Source organism: Diadema setosum, chromosome 3, assembly GCF_964275005.1.
Source record: "Diadema setosum chromosome 3, eeDiaSeto1, whole genome shotgun sequence".
Lineage (NCBI taxonomy): Eukaryota > Metazoa > Echinodermata > Echinoidea > Diadematoida > Diadematidae > Diadema > Diadema setosum.
In genome coordinates, this window is record NC_092687.1 from 2,596,185 (window position 1) to 2,618,310 (window position 22,126).

Here is a 22,126-nt window from a genome sequence, read left to right on the forward strand (position 1 = left end):
GAGAAAGATGTCTTCTTTCGTCATATGCTTTACATAGCTGAAAATTATGTAATGGTAGCCTTCCAAAGTTGGATTACTTTATTTTCTTTTGATACGCACTGTTATAAATCGGGGTTCCCACTATCACGATTGGCGCCATTATTGAAATCGTGGTCTTAATCGTGAAGCAATCGTGGTGATCTTATTAGATCGTATCAGATTGTATCAGATCTTGAGTTCAATCGTAGCAATCGCGTTAATCGTAGGAAATGTTTAGACGGTCCAAAATTTTTCTGCGATTAAGACGATTCATTTTTTATCGTGATCATCGCATCAGATTGTCTTGGATTGTATCAAAACCCAGCAAATCTTAACTTATCGTGCTTCTTAATCGTATTAATCGAGATGGACTTTTTCACTTTCCTTGTGCTTTTTTTCTTGCACATTAATTATTTTGCCCTTATCTTACCTGCAAATCGTAAATATTTTGTATTCCTCGAGGTTGGATAAGGGAGGGGTGGCACAATGAAATATAAAATAACGACATCACTGAAACATCCACCAGAAGCAGAATGTTCCACATACCCCCCAGGGTAACTTTTGTGACTTTTGAAAAGTGACCATTGTTGTGGATGTTAGGTCACTCGTGCATGACTATAAAGATCACTGTCATCATTTCTCATATAGAAGTTAGTCAATAAGTGTAGCAATACCCCTGCGAAATAATTTTGCGGGTTTTTTTAAGTGACATTATTTCATGGGAGTTAACTTTCTGCTGTGTGTATGTCGGTTTTGTTAAACACTGTTAAATAACACAAAAAAATCAAGCCCAACGAACCAAACTTTCGATACCCCATGAGATAACGACATATTGAAATAAAATTGCATATGATTCATACTATGCGAATATGAAATCAAACACACGAGTAATACTATCATTTCGGCCAACTTTCTTATATTTAGCGTATATAACACATTTTCTTCATGTATTTCAAAGGAAGGTGAAAACATTTTGTCTTGATCTTTTGTTTTTCTGGGGAAGAGGGGGGCAATGATCCGATATGGTGTATTCGTTTTTTTTTGTATTTTTTTTTTTTTTGGGGGGGGGGGAGGGGAAGGGTGAGCAGGTCGATTCAATGATTTAAATTTATTTTGGTTAGATAAGAGGAGGGACATCTGAGCTTGTGGCTGGCCAATCCCAATAGGTGATGTTTTCTCTCTGATGACAACGTAATTGTCATTCGCAATACTGCAAAGGTCACGTTGTCATCATTCTCAACCTGTCAACCATTTCCATCATCAATGATTGTTGATAGTAGGCCTAATCAATCTGCAGAAGGTAAGGAAACGATGAAATCCATTGTCAGCCGGACTATAATTTCCCATTCAGGACCAATCGCACCTTGAATGGGGGTCGCTTTTGATCCCGATCGTGAAAGATTGCGTATCTTATCCCAACAGCCCGCATTGGTTCGTGGCATTCGTATCGGAACGTATCAGAACGTAGCTGCACGCACCAAATCGGGGATACCGATCGTAATGACCGCGGTAGATCGGAACCAATCATGGACTCAATCGGGACAATCATGTCGAATCGTATTTGAACGGGGGATCAGATCGTGAGAGATCGTATTGCTTGACATAGACCAATCGTGACCATATCGCATCTAAGCGAACCAACACATATTGACTCGCATAACCTCGTATCCAAACGTGAAATTTCAAACGAGTTCAACGAATCTTCCTTGATCAGTTACGAATGTCAAACCGTGACTTTCGTAATAGATCGCATGATTGTGGGAACCCCGCTTTAGCAGACGTGATTATGGGCAACATCATGGTTACTCTGTGATTTTTTTTCCTTAGAGGCAGAACTGAACCTTAGTAGTTTCCTGAAAGGGGGTGGGGTGCCTTATTAGAAATTGTCCTAAGGGAAATTTGCCTTGACGATAATTGCCTTAAGAGGTTTGTTATCCGGAAGTAAATGTGCTGGGTGATAGCTCTATTTGGGGGGGGGGGGGGGGGGGGTATTTAGGAGGTAATATTGCCTGAGTGATTTTTCTCGTGTGGTAGTCTTCCGTGGAGTTCTTAAATAGGGGGGGGGGGTAATTTTCCTATGGAGTTAGTAATGGTTAAGTTTTTAACCAATGAGATAAGTTATGGTGGGGGGGGGGGGGGGATAGTTATCCAACGGTAGGATGGTAGATTTCCGGATTCTAGTTACCCTAGGACAATCAACCCCAGGGCCCTAGGATAGTTATGGGGGAAGGGTACACTTTATGGGGGGATGGGGGTTGTTATCCCAAGGGTAGTTATTTGGGTGTTAGTTATTAGGGGGATGGGGGAGGGGGTTACCCTTATAGCAGAGACACGTCACAGGGACGTCATTTCCGGTCAGCGCTGTAGTCAGAAAGACGTCATTAACTGTCGACAAGTCGTCGTAATTTTGCTCAAACGGAAAACGCAAGATATTCAAAAAGACGTCATATAGACCTAGTAGACGGCCGGAAAGGCGTCGTAACATGTCGTCTCTTTGACATGAATGAACGAGCGAAGAAAATGGACGTCATTCAGACGTATGGGTTGATGTCAAAATAACGTATTTTTGGGCAAATGAACAATATCAAAAAGACGTCATATTTGTAACGCGTGTGTGACGTTTAGATGGTCATACAAAGACGTCTTAATGACGTTTATATTACTACTTTAAAGATAAAATTCCATTTCAGAATAATATCAGATACATGTCGTTTATACGTTGATTTACGACTTTTATACATGTGTTGGTACAGGAAAAAAAAATGTTTAAAGACGTCTCTCTTACGAAAATAGACACAAAAAATGGACGTCATTTTGAAGTCATTCTTAGACATAGACAGACTATATAATTAGTGTATGTATCATTACAAGATTTAATGAAGCGGTGGGCATCTTCAGGTATAACCTTTCTAACCTAACCTTACCAACTCCTAAAGTGTGGAAGGCTTTTCCTTTTTCTATGGATTTCCTACCATCTATTCATAGTTACTGGACTGTTTTATTTATTATGTTTTTGTACATTGTATAGTTGTAAGGCTTCATAAGAGAGTTATGAAATTATTTTACAATATGGTATTTTGTAACCAGTCCAAGCCCCAATTAGAATATGAAAACAGCGTCTTCATTACACAAGTTAGAATTGAATATCTAAATATTAAGAACGACAAAGTCCACGGAAGACCATTTCGAGTAAACTTAAAAAAAAAAACTTCATATCTTTTTTATTTGTCCATTTATATTCTATTTAACTATGATGGGAAGGCAACATTGTATTTAAAAATTAGAACATTTATTATTATGACAATTAACTTTTACATTAATTGTGGAGAGGCCATTTTGTGTGATGGACTTGGGTCGTTCTTTGAATCATATGGACTTGGGTGGTTCTTTGAATCATATACTTGATGGGCTGCTATATGAGATGAGAGAAGCGATGAGAGAGGGCGCTATAATATGAATGTAAACATGACCCAAGTCCTGGTAATTCTTACATTCATTTAAGTTTTCACTCATTCTTTTCAGATACTTCCGGGGGGTAATTAGGATTTTACACAAGATGAGTCCGTGCATAAGCTACAATTTCCCATGTTAAACTGAATTTGGCCAAAAATTGGACTTGGGTCGTTTTTATAATCAGGGGCCCGTTTCATAAAACTTGTCATCAGTGACAAGTTGTCATAGATGTGACAAGCTACTGAAATCCTTGCCTCTGATTGGCTGAGAGCAAATTTGTCATAGAAATGTGGCGGTTGTCACTAATGACAAGTTTTATGAAACGGGCCCCAGGTCTTCAATTAGTTTGTATAAAATATAGTTATCCGAGGGTACTTGTCCCGGAGGAATTGCACTGGGCTGATGTCCCTGGTAGGGTTGTCGTCCTGGGGTACATTTCCTAGGGGTTAATTGTCATGGAGGAAAGTTGTCCTTGGGGTAATTGCCTCCGGGGGTTGTCGGGGAGGAGGGTAATTATTATTGATAATTGTCTCAATCTTGTTTCGTTTCTTTGTAATGATGAAATTGCTTTAAAGGGATGGTACAGTATTGGTGGAGATTTGAATTGGGCTTTTAACTTTTTGCGAGATACCGAGAAAACACTTATGATAATTATAGTACAGAGCATACCATTTTAAGAGGAATTCAAAGTTTATTTGATGAAAATCGGGTTTGGAATGACTGAATCATCAAAAAACAAAGTAAAACAAAGCAATCGTAATAAAGTGTGGGTCCCGCACTTTATTAGAATCGCTCTTTTTTGGATATCTCAGCCATTTCAAAACCACTTTTCATCAAATAAACGTTGAATTCTTCATAGAATTACTTGCTCTTTCATATTTCATAAGAGGTTTTTCAGTATCTCACCAAAAAAATATTAAAAAAAATTAGAAATCTGAAATTAGGTCTTAACCAAAACTGTGCAATCCCTCTAACAACTGAGATCTTTGTACTACTCCTGACACAGTTGATTCGATGTCAAAAAGCGCAATTCAAATTCCGACGTGTAGGTCAGATATCCCGAAACAAAAGATTCTCTATGAATCCCGCCACCCGAAACGAAAATTCAAAACACGAGGAAGGGGTGGGGGTAGGGGGGGGGGGGTAATCATTCGGAATGATTTAGATGAATGCAAAAACTGGTAAGTCCATTGTGCTCTTTTTGCCTTCTTTTCCCCGCTAATCAATATTTCTGCGAAATTAATGAAATTCAGCATAATGTGAACGTTTGCATTCTTTTCGTTTCTTTTTTTTCAGATCCGCAACTTTTTGTTGGAAATTTCCGACCTAGAATTTTCAGAGCAAGCATCATCAGGAGAACAGTTGGCTGAGTTCTTGTGTCAGCTGCCCCATCTTGAACGTGCAGAAGTGAAATGCAGTGGCTTGCCTAAGACATTCTTTGCAACCATTTCATCACAAGCTGCTCGATCAAAAGTAAATATCATCAGCATTGAAGCACGAATCATCTAGAACTGTCTCTATATCCTTGTCACAAATTTCAGAAATGGATCCAAATTTGTTCAGAAAAATGCCTCGAAGAAACACAACATTGTGAACAATTACTATAGTAGCAGTTGAATCGTTCCCACATAATTAAGAATACGGAGTGCATATCGTTAGCTGCATTTTGCTCTAAAGCAACTTATCTTCGAGAAAAGAAAAATCGAATTATTGAGACGTGTGAACATAGCTGAGTGTTTGATTCCAATTGTTTTGCTCTGCTTCCATCTTTTTGATGCTACAGCTGGGCGGCATCATCGTCAATGGAGAGGCGTTGAACCACTTGCTGGGACAATCAGGGAGACGAGACTCAGGTATGCATGTATTTTGCTCTCAGATATTGTACGTTTATCTAATTTCATCCTATGTTATCATGTCTTTTCTTGTCAGTTTTGATACGCAGTGTCTTTTAGAATGACTGATGCATAATATATGCACATTTCAAAACTTAAGTGCATGCCTTGTTTGGCTTTGTTCTATTTATACCTATAATTCTTTTAATTTTTCTATCACTCACACAGAAACGTAGTTACAACGACAACCAAGTATGTAAGAGAAGTCAGGGAACAAGGCACGCTTCTAAATGGGAGAGTACCGGCTTTGAAAGAACCTTTAACCAGTCGTGAAAGCTTAAAGTGCGTTCAAGGGGAGATTTCATTGAGTACGAAGAGGGGCAAGATGATGTACTCTATACGGTGAGAAGAAAGACAAAGAAGAGATCGTGAAGTCAAAACACCAGAGAAATCTAACCAAGGTTAAATTTAACAACAAAGAGAGACAGATCATTCATAAGAGAAATATGCAGAAGAATCGATAAATGCGAGGAAAAAGAGACATGAAGAAAATGAAAAAGAAAAGGGGGAGGACGAAAAAAGGTGAAAAAAAAGGAGCCAAAAGGGAGATATTGAGCGAAGCGGCTAAAGGGAGCCGAACGGCATGTTATGGGGTACGAACGACAGAGGAGAGGTAGTAATGGTTGGATTTAGAGGGGGATCCTACACGAATAATAAAAGATAAGATTTGTCTATGCGAGAGAATGCTTTTTTCATTGTAACCTCCCTCTCGTACGGGTTAAAATGTTCTTTACGAAATGACGCCACGGTATGGTGATGCCATCTCAAAACATGCTTAGAGTGTCTTGCAAACAATATTGTATCTATTTGCACGCGATTTTTCGTTTCTGGTCATGGACTATTCTAAGAAGGGTTTCTTATAAACTTGTCAATACTTGTCTGTATCCAAACTGATTTCGATTCTCTACATGATATGCGTTGTGTTGTAGGAAGGTGAATGCGTGTATAATATGACTTTTGTTCCTTTATGATTTTTTTTTTTTTTACACTACGTCACGAAAGTCAAGGAGTAAATGTTACATGGAGATTAGTATAACTTACCTTCTGCATCCATAAAGATAAACTTGATCACATAAAGCGGCAACAAAAATTTACCTTCGTGATATAAGACAACCGTTCTTTCTCTTTTTCTATATCAAAAAAAAAAAATTACATAAACTCCTTTTTGCGAAAAGGAATAATGTAACTAGTGCTTCGGTGTAAATGTAAGATACATGCTGTAACATTATTCGTAACTGCAAATAATTTACTGTTTGTACGATGCACTTTGTCAATATGTAGACATATCTGAAATGGACTTTTGCACTAATGACATAATGTTCGTTTTCTTTGAATTTATAATTTTCTATAGGAAGTGAATATTTCAGTCTTTTTTTAATGACAGTTGTGCAGGTAATCTTCTTTTCTTTTCTTTTTATTTTTTGTTCATGTACTCAATGATGGCTGAAAAAAAAAATCTTACGTTTGATAAAGAAATACGGTAAGCTTAAATGTTATATGAAATTTGAAATATTCTCTTTAATTTAAAATGAAAATATTTTACTTATAAAAATGTATGCCCTCTATTTTCAATTACCTCAACATTTGATGTCAATTTCTAATGGTATTTACGCGCTGTTAAATTACATTACCTTTTTTCGGTATTTTGTTCAACTATGGTGGTCGACATTCGACTGTAATATGTCAAAATATTTATAATCATGCAAAGACAGATTTTATTTTGCCGTTCAGTGTGTTTGGTTTCGCAGTTTGGCGAAGTGTAGATAGGCTACGTACTGACATCAAGATGCAACTAACCACGTTTTCCTTTTGATTCGGGTGCAATTTTCATTTGCTTCGGCGTTGTCTCTCTTGAGCATGTTTGTGCCCCCCCCCCCCCCAAGGCAGGTTTGATGACAGCTGAGTGAAACGAAATCAGAATCTTTTGAACTATCATAGTAAGAGCGCCACAGACATTGCTGTGAGTCTGCAGAAATAGATCTATTGTCAGTTTGCGTGTCAAGCATGTAAATGTTAATAGCAAAAAAAAAAAAAAACAAACAAAACAAAACTGAACAATTACAGTAAACACCGCCCTCTACTGTCATGTAGCTGATAGCTGACGGGACGATACGATAACAAGGTATCTTCGTGCCAATAAAGTCCTGCAAGCTGTTATGGAAGCAAAGTTGCTTAAAAAAGGCCGACGAAGAAGGAGCAATAATGTTCACCATACTCTATTGCAATAAGCAGGTTAAGAGACTACATTAAGAAATTGACAGAACCGATTTAGCTGACCAGTGCCAGTCTCAAGGCAATGGGAAGTGTGTATGCGAATGTGTTTCAAGATGGATTTCTGTATCCTGTTCAGTAAATTACTATGCGTATGTGCACGTAAACCCCGTCATAAGAAGGTTGCCTGGACTACTGATTTCACCCTGCTATAAGCGGTACTTCATTGTAAGCGTGACGTATACTACAAAGAATTCAGCTTAATACTGTAACGGAAATGTAACAAATAAACAAACAAACAAACACACAAAAATCGTTCCCGCAGAATCCAAACTTGTTGAAAGCAGTAGGGTGTCTGGTTAATACACACAAAGTTATTAGAACAGGTTTCCATTTAATTTTCTATTGTACACTGACAGTCAAGGAGGAGACTAAAGCGAAAAGTATCAAATGACATAATTATGCTGCTATATACTTAAATGATGTAGAACCTCAAGGAGGAATGGTAAATGGGATTTTTTTCCCGAATGATACTCAAGCAAATGACGTAAATTTCACAGACTGGTAAATAGTTTTCAAAATAATAGTGACAAAAGTGTAGATTTAAGAGATGAAATATGTTACAATTATGAACAAAATATCAACTTTTTTTCTGTGATGTTGTGGGTATAAAAATATTGTGAAATAAAAGATGTGTTAGATAGCACGATGATGAAAAACAAAACCTGTTATACAAAAAGGGCAGATTCAATGCCATGTGTCTGCATCTAGGCAGTAAAAAAGTATGTCTTGTTTCAGTTAGAACTGCACATGATGCTACTTTTTAAACTACTGTCTTTCATTATGCCACTTTTTTTTCTCTTTTTTTTTTGCGGTTTAAGAAATTTGCACCCTTGAGTTCCCAATACCAACCAAATATTTTGGAGGAAAACTGGTCAAGTGCTAATTATGTTATTCAAAAATGTAATTTTTCATTTCCAGTCATGTCTGAAGTATAATAGTCCACTGTCAAATCTTGCGTGCATTTATGCTCCGTTTGTGTGCATATCTGTGTCAACATCACTGTATATAAAATCTCTTTTATCATTATTATTTGTCTTTGTCATTTGTACGTTATGCATTGATTTTGTCATGTTGTCGCTCTAAGTATCGTAATTAAGCTCGGTTAGGAGAATATGCCTGACAAATAAAGGGGTTTTGTTCTCCAAATGACTACTCTCTGTATCTTTCATTCACTGTATGATAATGTTTATAATGATATGAGGCCCTTTTACAACTCTGTTGGACTGCAGTGGCTGAGCATGTTATAAAGAATCAAAAGCCAGAGGATAAAAGAAGAATATCATATGAACTCTGAGCATGATTGCAGACTGCTTCCCTGGGCAAAATCAAATTGCAAAGTGAAGTGTTGTCATGTTATATACGAAGATTTTTTTTTTTAAAGTGTAGGATGGGGTTCTTGATCTTATGTATGATTATTTAAGAGTAAGACATGAATATTCAATTTCGTTCAAATGACACTCTTATTAACAACTAACAACACCATTACAACAACAGTAGTTAAGGTAATGTATGTGATAGTAACCATAATAAAATCAAGCAGCAAAAACAAAAACAAAAAAAAAAACTTCAGCTCCGTTTAACTAGTTTTAGTCATTGGTTCCTTTCTTTCGTTCCATATACTAGTATGACTTGCCAAAGGGCTAGTTTATGTAAGGAATTGTACTGAAAGGCAAGGTTGGTATAAATAAAACCACGACAAGCATGAGTGAAAGGTGGCTATAGTGCGCTGTACAGAAAGGCTACACTTTCAAAGACACAATTGGGCAATATATACTCATCACGTCTACTCATACGTGAACACACACACACTATCACACACACTATCACACAGATATAGAACAACACATACATGTATGTGAAATGGTGTAGACAACGAATGATTACAAATGATTGTGAAACTGATAAAATAAAAAGAAAAAAATCGTTCAATAATTTGAATTAACTTTTGCTCTCATTGAAGTGACGTTCTCGAGAGTACAAAGTACCTTGATCATGATTTCTAATTATTCGATAGACAATAATGCCTAAGATGCTATGTTTTAGTCTTAGTTACCCAGATATCTTTACGATTGCAAGATGTATAGGGAATATTAACACAATCACTATATATGTAACACCAAGAATCTTTTCGCTATGGGAATATCTTGTTCTTTTGAATTGTTGTTAGCGCTAGTTGTTTCTAAAGCGTTTTTTTTAATATACCATTTATGGGCGATAGATTATTCAATTTAATTCAAATTTGCATCATTATAGGACGTGGGATTAAAATGTGCGTATTTTTCCTTCACATCTACCATTAATGGCATGGAAGCATGAAGGACTATACTCTCACAAAAAGCTCTCCATGCATGCAATGGTATGGCACCGCCGTATGAGAGTTGTTCTTTTTATTATTGGCTGTTCCTTTAATTCCAAGCGCAATTTCGACAAAGGTAATCGTTTTGTGAAAATATGAAAAGCTCCTAGGAATATATCTCATGCTGTGTATTATACCACATCACGTTCAGTAACCGTAGTATCGGTTGAACATCGATATTATTTCTGTATAAAAAAGAGCGAATTTAACACTGAATGACGTACCCTTTTGAAACTTTCCCGACGTGCATTTCATATGTTTACATGTCACTGATCTCTAAGACGAATCTTAAGACTCTGTTCAGAACAATGTTTCATAATTCATCATTATGTGCACGATTTCGGAACATGTGACAAATTACGTTTGTTTAAAGTCTGTGTTGAGCATAAAGTCCATATTCTACTAAAAAGCAAAAGAAAAATGTTATCATGGCGCTAATGCATTTCCCCAACGTTATCTATAGTTAAAAGCGTGTAAATTAAATCTGTTCGACTGGACTTACTTGTGAAAATCACGGAGAAAACAGTTTCGTGACTCGTCCGAGTCACTTTTTCAGTTCTGTCTGGCTGGCGAGCATTCACCCGTGGAGGGTGAATGGGCGATGTTACTGCCTTTATTGTCTGTACGTCGAGGAATTTTCGGATCACCGACTTGTATGTTGGTGAAAGGTTGTGTCGGAGTCCCCCTCCCCTGTTGAGTGAAGGATTTTCCGCATTCACATACACAGCTTCACGGACTCCTCTTTCAAACCATCTGGTTTCCTTGTCAATGATGTCGACCTCTTTGTCTTCAAAATGGTGCCCCGTGTTCTTCAGGTGGGTGAACACGGCCGACTCATTCCCAGCTGAGCTGGATCTACGATGTTGGTAGAGACGTTTGTGGAGAGGTTGTTTGGTTTCACCGATGTAGTTTTCTTTGCAGTCTTTTCCCTGACACTTTATCCTGTAAATTACATTGTTCCATTTGTGTTTTGAATTTTGTCTTTAGGATGAACTAGTCTCTGTCGAAGAGTGTTGGTCGGCCTGAAATATACAGGAATTCGGTAGAAGCTGAAAATCCGTTGGATTTTTTCCGACAGTCCTTGGCAGTATGGGACTGAAACCCCTCTGCCTCGTTGCTGGGTTGTGCTACTGGAAGCCCTGTCTCTGACGTCCCGTTTGCGAGGGTGAAGGGCTTTCTCAATGCCCCAGTGTTTGTAACCGCAGTTTTTCAGGACGGTCCGTAGGTGTTGATGTTACTTTTCCTTTGTCTCTTCAGAGGAAGGGAGGTAGGATGCTCTGTGAAACAGAGTTCTTACAACTCCAAGTTTGTGAATAAGTGGGTGGTGGGAGTCGAACAACAAGTACTGGTCTGTGTGTGTGGGTTTGCGATAAACTGAAGAACACAAGGTGCCGTCCTTGTTGACCGCGATCAAGCAATCCAAGAAAGGGAGACTGTTGTCCTGATGTTCTCCACGGTGAACTTAATGAACGGATCACAGTTGTTAATGTGCTGAAAGAAACTGTCCAGTTCGGTAGACTGTATCTTGACCCATGTATCGTCAACGTACCTGTACCAGTGGGAGGGCCCTGTTCCATTAAATTAGTCTAGAGCTGATGTTTCAAAGTGTTCCATGTACAGGTTGGCTAGGACTGGAGATATGGGTGAGCCCATGGCACAGCCATGCTTCTGTTTGAAGAAGGCACCATTGTACACCAAATACGTTGTGGAAAGACACAGTTCTAACAGCTGGCAAATTTGTTCTGGGCTCAGTTTGGTCCTTTGATGTAAACTGGTGTCACTGCTCAGGCGTTCCCTTACTACTTCAATAGCTTTGTCAGGAGGTACACTCGTGAACAGTGCGGACACATCAAAGGAGGCAATGGTCTCATTCTCCTCAACCTTAATGTCCCGCACTTTCTCGATGAAGTCCCCTGAGTTCTGGATGTGATGGTCCGACAAACCAACTAATGGGCTCAAGATGGATGTTAGTTGTTTGGCGATGTTGTAGGTGACACTATTGATACTGCTGACGATGGGTCTGAGGGGTGTATCCGTCTTGTGGATCTTTGGGAGACCATAGAAGGCTGGGAGGTCATCCCCAGGATAGAGACTGTAGTACAGTGGTTTGTCTATGTGACCCCCCTTCTCTAGTTGTTGTAGGCATTCAAGTGCTCTCTTCTTGAAGGCTGCTGACGGATCTCCGAAAAATTCCTCGACGTACAGACAATAAAGGCAGTAACATCGCCCATTCACCCTCCACGGGTGAATGCTCGCCAGCCAGACAGAACTGAAGAAGTGACTCGGACGAGTCACGAAACTGTTTTCTCCGTGATTTTCACAAGTAAGTCCAGTCGAACAGATTTAATTTACACGCTTTTAGCATACTACCTGGATGAATCAAAATCTACATCGAGTTATCTATCGTTGTACGTCATCACTTTACACAGTTGCCATTTAGATATTATTCGTAGATATGAGACATTAATAGGCTTAATAGACATATTATTTCCTGCTCCTAATCTACATGCTCAACGGCATACCGAAAGTACGTACTGTATTCGTGCACTGTAAAAACACCGGTGTTAGATTTAACACCACGGGTATTAAATCTGACACCGATCAAACTTCAATAGAGGACCACACCCACAGGTGTTGAAAATGCACTGTGATGATGTTGAAAAGTGTTCACCTGACACTTCGTGGTGTTAATTTGACACTGTACCTGGTGTTATTTGGACACTGTACTGGTGTTAATTAAAAAAATGACACCACGTGGTGTTGATTTGATATTTGTTGGTGTTAATATCAATGGTTTAACACCCGTCCAGCTTCGATAAGAGACCACACCAGCTGGTGTTACTTTGGTGTAAATTTATTTTCACATTTTTTCAAAAATGTAATATTTTAATGTAAAATCCATGATCGTCTTGTTTAAATTAGAAATCAACAAGAAGTGCAGTTACTTAGAAACTCTTCAAAAACAGTTTAAAATTTGGAAATGACACCCGGAGGTGTTAATTTAACACCATAAATGAGCACCGAAAATTTAACACCAGCTCGGTGTTCACTATTTAATACCGGACTTTTTGCGTTATGATGTGGGTTTGATTTTAGATCAATCCATGGAGAGGGAGAGTAATAGATAATCACGTACAATGTGTTTGCTTGGTTGGTTTATGGGGGTTTACTGTATGATAGGAAAATAGAACAACACTTTGCTAATTGAAGAAAACTCCTTCACTTTTCTTTCCGACATAATTTCGGCAAATACACAATTACAGTTGTATAAGCTATTAACGTCATAGTCACCCCATAAATTCCCATGATATAACCTTTTACTTTCCTTAAATATGTGAATGATATTTAATTTGTCATTATTTTTCATCTTCGTCTCGAGCGGACTTGAGGACTTTACCGTTTTTATGCACAACAGGCATATATTGATGACCTCCCTTTGCATACACCCATTACATTAACCCGCGTTATTTTATCAATAGTCCCAATCAGGAAAGGTTTTTTAAGGCCTGTTGTGAGGTGGGAGTAAAAAGTGACATTGCATTTTGCCGTCGATACTGACAGACAGGGAGATATCTTTTGCTATCATGGTGTGCTCATAAAGGAGTATAACGTGCCGATAGGTGTGTTTTGGAGGTGGCATAAAATTGATTTTGCTCTCTTTACATATACCAGTGAAATGCACGGGCTTCGTGGCAGTCATATTGCGTTTCCATAACATCTGCTCTTGCGACAATTGCTCCCATGATTTTCTGTTTGAGCCAAACAAATTTTAAGGGGGCATCTCACTGAGCTGTGAGTGTTTTCGAGCGTAGCGAAATCTAGAGAATTTGAGAGTTCGTTAACAGTAATGTAATCAAATTCGCATTTTTTTTTTCATTGGTGTAAGCAGTTTTTCTTTTCGCAAAAAATGAAATGTCTGAAATTTCTTTGCGACGATAAAAACTATCTTCAACAGTGAAAACTGTTTGCGAATTCGATTGCAAGTGTTTACGAATTGGATTACATAGTTAGCGAACCATGGCGAAAAATAAAATCCTCTGAGTAATTGACTACGCTCACAAACATTCGCCGCTCAGTGAGACATCCCCTTTACCTATAGACTCAAATCACTAACGCTAATATTAATCCTAACACGAAACGAAACCTAAAACCTTATGACAACCCTAACTCTACCCCTTGGAGAAAATAGGACTTGTGATATCGTCGCAGGAGCAAATATCGTGTCACCCAACATTGCACGTATGGATATGATGATGCTCTTATTTTCGAGTTATATACACTAGAACCAACAAGTTATGCACACTAGAGAAAAAAAAAGTTGATCCAACTCTTTGTGTCTGATGACAAAACCATGGTTTTCCTGCTTTTTTTTTTAAATCCAGGATATGCTTTTACATAGTGATCCGTTTTCTCTGCTCCTCCCAATGTTTAATCCCTTTGTATTTTTCTTTTTCTTTTTATTCCTTTTTATTGGGGGGGGGGGGAGGCGTGGGTGCAGGACGGCGGAGGGGTGTTCGTGCTAGGTGAATCAAACGAAATCTTGTCTTTTGGATGTCTTTCTTTATTGTCCTTGGTACCTGTACTTACTTTCGAACAGTTATGTATTCATTAAAATCGTAATTAGGCATATACATTAGAAGATATAATCAAGTTCGTGAGACAACAAAGTCATATTTTTTATACCTTACAGGATATTTAAGCACTAACTTAAAAAAAACTGAACAAATAAAGCAATTCTATCTATTATTTCTTTAAATCACTGCTCCCAATGGTTTTGTGGTTATACTTAGAAACCACGTAATGAAACGTTCCAGAGCATTATAATTTTCAGAGGGCAAAATTCAAGTTTTATTTGACAGTAATCGGTTTTGAAGTGGATGAGATTTCTGAAAGAAAAGTTGACAATTTACGTTATCCATAAGGTGGGTCCCACCTTTAATTATAATTGCCTCTGTTTAGTATATCTCACCAAATTCAAAACTGATTGTCATCCAATAATTCTGCTTTCCTCGTAGAATTATGCTCTTCCATATTTCATAAGAGGTTTCTCACTATCGCAAAAATTCACCGCCAAAAAAGTTGGAAAACTGAAACCCCATCACAACCGAAACTGTACCACCCATTTAAGATAAGTAAAAGCTCTGAGCTGATCCTGAGAACTTTTGCAATACTTAAACAATATTACAGATTTCATAAAAGCACCATTTCAAATATACCTGGCTAACTTATGGATATGATTATTTAAATTTGGTTCCCTACCTGTACGTTTGACTAGAACAACATAAAGGGATCCGATGGAGTGCAATCAAGTTACAAAACGTATTGGTTCCATGTGCAAACATGCTGGGGAAAGTAAGGATGATAATGCCACAACAAAGCTTTATCTGATACATGCATAACCTATCATGTCCAATGTTGCACACTACAATTGTAGAAAGCTGAGTGAAAATTCATCTAAACAAAACATGATTTTATTAATATAAGCATCTCGGTCATGATATACAATATATATTGTGTCAGAATATTTTGAACATTTCATTTTACAAATGTCATGTTTAATGTGACTTAGGCCTATTCCAAATTCTCACGTCGTAGATCCGAATCTCTGATATAATTTTTTTTTCTCTCTCTCTCTCTCTCTCATATCACCAATTCAAGTTCTGACAGCATAAGTCCCCTTGGTTTATCACATGAACAACATTCTGACATCACGAAATCGAGTTTTAAAGGGTGTGTACAGTTCTGGTCGAGGTGAGGATGTAGCTTTTAACGTTTTGCGAGATACTCAGAAACTACTCTATGAGATGTCAAAGAGCATGTTCTAAGGGGTATCAAAAGTTTATTCGATGAAAATCGGTTTTGAAATGGCTGAGATATCCAAAAACAAGGTGAAACATTGAGATCCTAATGAAGTTGTGGCATGTCGCCTTTTATAATTAGCACTTTTTTGGATATCTCAGCCATTTGAAAACCAATTTTTATCAAATAAACGTTGAATCCTTCTTAAAATTACATGCTCTTTCATATTTCATAAGAGGCTTTTCATTATCTCACTTAGGAATGTTCAAAACATGAATCCCCACCTCAGCCAGTACTGTACAGTCCCTTTAATATAGGAGTATCAGAAATCAAACTCTGTACAGTTACATTCCACCTGTGCTACTACAAATTCGTTTTGTGATAATTATGAAGTGGAATTCGTGATTTATAAATAACTTTTCTCAGTAGTGTACAGCACGCGGGCATCTCAAGCGAAAAAAAAAAATGAATAATGAAAAAGCCTGGATTTCGAGCATTAGTTTGTGCAGAAAATAAATGATCAATCTTATCATTAAAACTCAAAAGTTCATATGGAATTCAAATATTTGTTTTTAAGCAGAAATATGTTTACAGAATTAAAGCGTCAGTACTGAACAGAAATACTGACATAATGATTGATGCTCTGCCAAGCACCATTTTGTCGGCGACGTGCAATCTTGTAAATAATTATACTTCGGGTTGGCCTTTGGCCACTTGAGGAAAAAAAAAAGCAAAACATTGAACCAGTATAAAGTATAAAAGTTATTCCCATTTTACGAAATCATATTATCATGCATTCAGTATATCATAATGTGAAAACAAGCAGTTCTATATCTCATTGAACCTTGGAACTATGTTTTATTTGAACAACACTGTAAACATACAATGCGAGATATGGAGACTTTGACTGCTATAGCAAGCGACCAAATGGGTGTATCGCAATAAAGGACATCACATTTCTACGCACACTAATTCTCACAAATCATCATGTGATTACGAAGTCCGCCTTTCTCGAAAAAAACAGCAACATTGCCTGGATTTGTTCAACTATCCCTTCCTGTCTTGAGATGGTCATGGTAATTGTGATTATTTGACAGACTTTGAGGATATTACGATCAAAACTTGTATACAACTTCTTTTTCATGACAGTATCAATCCCTGCCTCTGACTACTTGTGATGGATAAAATGGCACTCGTTCTCCTTTTAACATTGACTGCTTCTGCGTTATGTGGCCACGTTGCAGAGGGTAAGTTTCATTTTATTTCTCTAACCTATCACCGCATGACTTGTATGAAACCAGCGTGAGTAATCGGGAAACGTTCGTTCAAAACGAGAGCGCCAACTAGAATATTATGCTAGTCCTGAAAATATCTTAAATTACTTTTTAAGGCCAACCTTCTGTATTTATCACACACCCTACCTATTTGTTTTGTTTGTTTGTTTGTTCTGTTCGATTTGATGTGCAAACGTCCACTTAAATAATGAACTTCGAATATCTAACAAGGTAAAAGTTATTCTGAGTTGTAACCACGAGCAGGAACAGCTATAGACATACATTACTAAATGAAGGGATCTTTTAAATCATGAGATGTGAATACGAGACATGTGAAAGCATTTGATATGACGAAATTTTAGAATGTTTAGGTAAGCGCTGGTTGTTGTCACGGTTTTAGAACAATTGCCCCTAGACATTAACACCAAATCCTTCTCCTGACTGTTACCGTAATCCTTATCGTGAGTCTAATCCTGACAAAAACCAAAATCTAACTCTAACGCTGTAGAAACCCTAATGCTGAAGTGGCTGTCAAGGTGTCACTGAATGTACCTAGCTATAGGTTATAATGTGACTATAAGCTGATGTGGTTTTTTTTTGTGTGTGTGTGTGTATGTTGTGCAATAATGGAGGATATCGTTATCTTTTTTTATGACTGCATTTCCGTCGTATATAATTGGGAGAGAAACATGTAAAACCATACATTTGAATACACACACACTTAAAGCGCGCACACACATAACATACACATTATACACACACATGCTCATAGACACACGCCTCAAGCGCCTCAACACATGTTCGAGATACAATTAGTTGTTCTTTCCTCGTGGTGAGAATTGGAATTTTATATATTCTGAATAATCTTGCTTTTATTATGCAAGGTAGTGTTTTGTGAATGTATTTTGTAGTATACAGTAATAGAAGGTTTTTTAATGTTTTGTGCATGCATGTCCTTCGAGTACAAGTGGGAGCAATTCAGTAATGACTAAAACCATAATACCTTTTTTTTTTTAAATTCTTTATTCGAATTTCGTACAATTTCATATCATAGAAACAGAAACCTTAACAGTAATAAAACAAAACATCATACAAAGACAAACTGCTTTTTACACAAACTTTGTACACACTAACGTCAATCTTACGCTACATACATGTAAGGACAAAATGCAGTATCCCCAACATTGTGCAAACTAATATCAAATTTACATTGTAACTCTCTAAACCAAGGAAACGAAATCCGTTTGTTTTTTTAACACATATTCTCGCGAAGGCCCGCGAAACGGCAACATAATAGATAATTTTCTTAAAACACAAAACGGGGCATATTTCACTGTAAAGAAAAAACAAAAGAAAACAAATGAGGCCATTTGCGAGACAACATACATGCAAACACACATTCCCACACAACGCCAACATGCACCCCTCCCCTCCCCTCCCCCTGCCTTCAGCCCTCAGGTTTCAGATTTTATTCACACTTGAATAACTCTGCAGTGTAAATTGCCATTTTATTTCTCATACAATAAAATATTTCGTAGTCATAATATGAAAGTGATGTGGAATGGTAGAAGCAATAGAGACGAAGAAAAAACAAACAAACCCAACAATGATATGACAAAAACTCGCAGATATATGAACGGCAAATTCAAAAGAGAAAAAGATAATCACCTAGGACGGAAGGTGTGGGAGGGGGTATCCTCCCTCCCACAGTTATAGGGAGATTTCTCATTTTCAGGGTTGCCAGCTTGCGATTTTAATCGTGCTTGAATGCTCTATTTTACTCTCTTTTTTGCCGAAATATTTATTTATTTATTTATTATTCTCATTTTATCTTTTTTTTTTTTTTGGGGGGGGGGGGGGGGAGGGGGGCTGCAGTCCCACCCGTGACCGCAAAATCTCGACGGGGAGGGGGGTGGGCACATTCATGTCATGGTGTGAGATCCTCGGCAAGGGAGCGAAGCGACCGAGCGGGGGGGGGGGGGAGGGGGTGGGAGGGGGATACCCCCTTACATGCTAGGGACTTTTGTAAAAACGGAGTACACAAGCTGCGTTTATAGAGCATTTAAAAACAAATTTCTAGGAAATTTAACAGTAGATAGAATCATTGTGAAGGACTATGATTATACAGGGTACATTATTTTATGCGACGGTGTGAGATCCTCGGTGAGGGAGCGAGCGAAGCGACCGAGCGGGGGAGGGTGATACCCCTTCCAACGCATATGGATTTTTGTAAAAACAGAGTAAAAAAAAAAAAATCGCGGGAATTTAACATAGTAAAATAAAAATCACTGCGATGGATTACGATTGGCTTAAGTGGAAGGACTTTGATCATAACTTATACAAGCTAATCATTTTCCTGTAAGTATGGACAGAGCGAGAGAGCCACTCTCACTTTGCCATTGGTCTGAAATGTATTCATTAAATGCTAAAACAAAATTGAATTGTTCGAGCAATAAATTTATTCTTGTATTAAAAGAAAGCATAGAAGAAAAGGAAAAATGTATGGTTTACTTAAGGTATGTTCCACGGGGCACACTCGAGGACGCGAGGCTACCAATACACTAAATCTTTCCTTTCAATCTTTTCTTTCAACTTTCGGGTTTCTTCAGCTGACAAGAATAAAAAAGGGGGAAGGTCTTCAGAGCAAAAAAAAAAAAAGAAAAAAAGAAAAAGAAAAAAGAAAAATAACCTTACCGCGCTCACACTTCAAAACTTCAAGGTCTCTATTTCTTGCTTGTGCCGCTTACGCACTTCCCTGGTTTGAAAAAAAAAATGTATGTATAATAATATAAATATATATATATATATATATATACTTTTTTTTTTTGGGGGGGGGGGGGTGCCCCAATGTGGTGACAACTTATGCATTCCTCGACATGGTATGGTGAAAAAAAAGACCCCCGCGACCCCCGCCATGTATTGAACCTTGAACCCCATTGGCCTGGAGACCCCTCTCCCTGTACCTGAAAAAGGGTTTATTATGATTATCATAATACAGTGTCATATTTTATTTTCTGTTTGTATGAAAGAAAGAAGACATGTTCTTTCGAGTTTTCATGTCACCCTTGGTGTTGTGATGGAAATTTTATATAACTTTAACCATTCGGTCAAAAAGGGGAAAATCTTTTAAGTTGACCCCGTGTACAACGCTGAAATTACATAATAGGCGTTTTCACATCAGCGCGATAAAAATCCAAGCTCGAAATATTTTTTAATTTCCCACGTCAGAAAATAGCGCGCTATTTCGAAACATCGGGCTGATGTGAAAACGCCTAATGAGGATGTTTCGCGAAACCATGCGGCTCTATGTATAAGACAATAACATGAAGTTCATTTTTCACTCACAATTTCAATCGTATAGCCTCAACTGTAGGTACTGCCCCCAGGGTTCAAGGATGGACAGGAGAAAACATCCAACTAAGATGTGATATCCAGAAGGAGCCTCTTGCTGTTTACTGGATCAAGGAGAGTATCGCGATCTCAGATCAGTCACCGAAGACGATCAAGGCAAGCTATATCGATGGAGAATTTGAGAACAGGGATGAACGGTTCAATATTGACGAAAACTTCAGCCTCGCTATCACCGATTTGGAGGTAGCAGACGAGGGTCGCTATATTTGTCAGGTGCTGCAAAATGATCTTGAGGTCGTTGACAATTCAACCTACATGGCAATATGGTGTAAGTATTGTTTTCTCAGTTCATTTCGGAGTCAAAGAGAGAAAATGTCATCTAAGGGAAATAATGGTATAATGAGAAAAGAAAATAGATTTTCAGTGGATGTGCAAACTAAAGGAATAAAGAACAATAATTGATAAAAAAAAAAACCCAGTGACTGTCAATAAATCATCAATTACATAATTATATTGGCTAATACGAATAATGACTGTGATCCTGCCTGGGTTATGTGAGCCATGAACAATGTGTTCATGTGTGAGCCATAAGGACAACAATGACATATTGCACTATTTCTAAGTTTAGACATGAAGGAACGATGAATGTCTCAGTGAATTGATGAGATCTGTCAATGAAAGTGCCGAGTAAATAGGCCAGTCTGTACCTAAGCAGGTTTCTGTTTAGGTTTTCTAATATTCATGATCCATAATTTTTAACATGGCTACCCTTCTGATAACTTGGTCACTCCCACGAAAGAGAATCTACACCCTACACAATCGACTTTTCTCTGTTCATATTCAACACATAGTTCGCAGTGTATACAAACCATGTCTTGATTACGAAGAGATAAAAATGAACAATGGTTTAGCCTTTGTGGAATGGACCAAGTTACAGACGAGTGGCCGTGTTGAAGGTTATGAACCATAAAAAGGTCAAAAGCAACCCTAAACTCAAATCGGCAGTTGTGCAGGCTGGCCTGTTAAATTGACCACGTTCATTGACAGATCTTATCCATCCTAGTGAGACATTAATTGTTTCTTCATGTGACACTCAAACTTGTAAAATTTGCGGTTTGGTATTGTTGTCTATAAAGATCATGATCTTACATGACATTTGTCAACATAATAATTATGTTGACAAATGTCATGTAAGATCATGATCTTTAGGTAGGTGTCAGTGGAAAGAAGAAGAGTTTTCCTTTCCTCATGACCAATTTGGGCTCTTTATAGCTAACAGTTGCAAAATAGTGTAGGACTCAAAAGTTGGATTACCTTTTTTTTTCTTCCTGATACTCACTGTGTACAAAAACAAAGGCAAATTGACCAAAAATTTATCTTAAAGGGATTGTGCAGTTTTGGTTGAGACCTAATTTCAGGTTTCTTACATTTTTGGTGAGATGATGAGAAACCTCTCATGAAATATGAAAGAGCATGTAATTTTATGAGGAATTCAATGTTTATTTGATGGAAAAAGGTTTTCAAATGGCTGAGATATCCCAAACAGACCGATTCTAATGAGTGTAGGACCCACAGTTTGTTAAGATCGCTTTGTTTTACTTTGTATTTGGATGTTTCAGTCATTTCTTACCCAATTTTCATCAAATAAACTTTGAATTTCTCTTTATTGTATGCTCTGTAGGCCTACTATTTCAAAAGTGTTTTCTTGG

At 37.7% G+C, this 22,126-nt stretch overlaps 1 protein-coding gene across 1 annotated transcript in view; it reads left to right on the forward strand.

Moving 5' to 3' along the window:
- LOC140226664 (uncharacterized) overlaps nt 1-22,126 on the forward strand; it is a gene marked incomplete at its 5' end in the record, with an annotated part of 71,545 nt that overhangs the window by 47,187 nt on the left and 2,232 nt on the right. Inside the window, one exon of the mRNA XM_072307104.1 lies at nt 20,440-20,745. Within this exon, the coding sequence (XP_072163205.1) occupies nt 20,440-20,745 (306 nt within the window). The remainder of the gene's footprint in view (nt 1-20,439; nt 20,746-22,126) is intronic.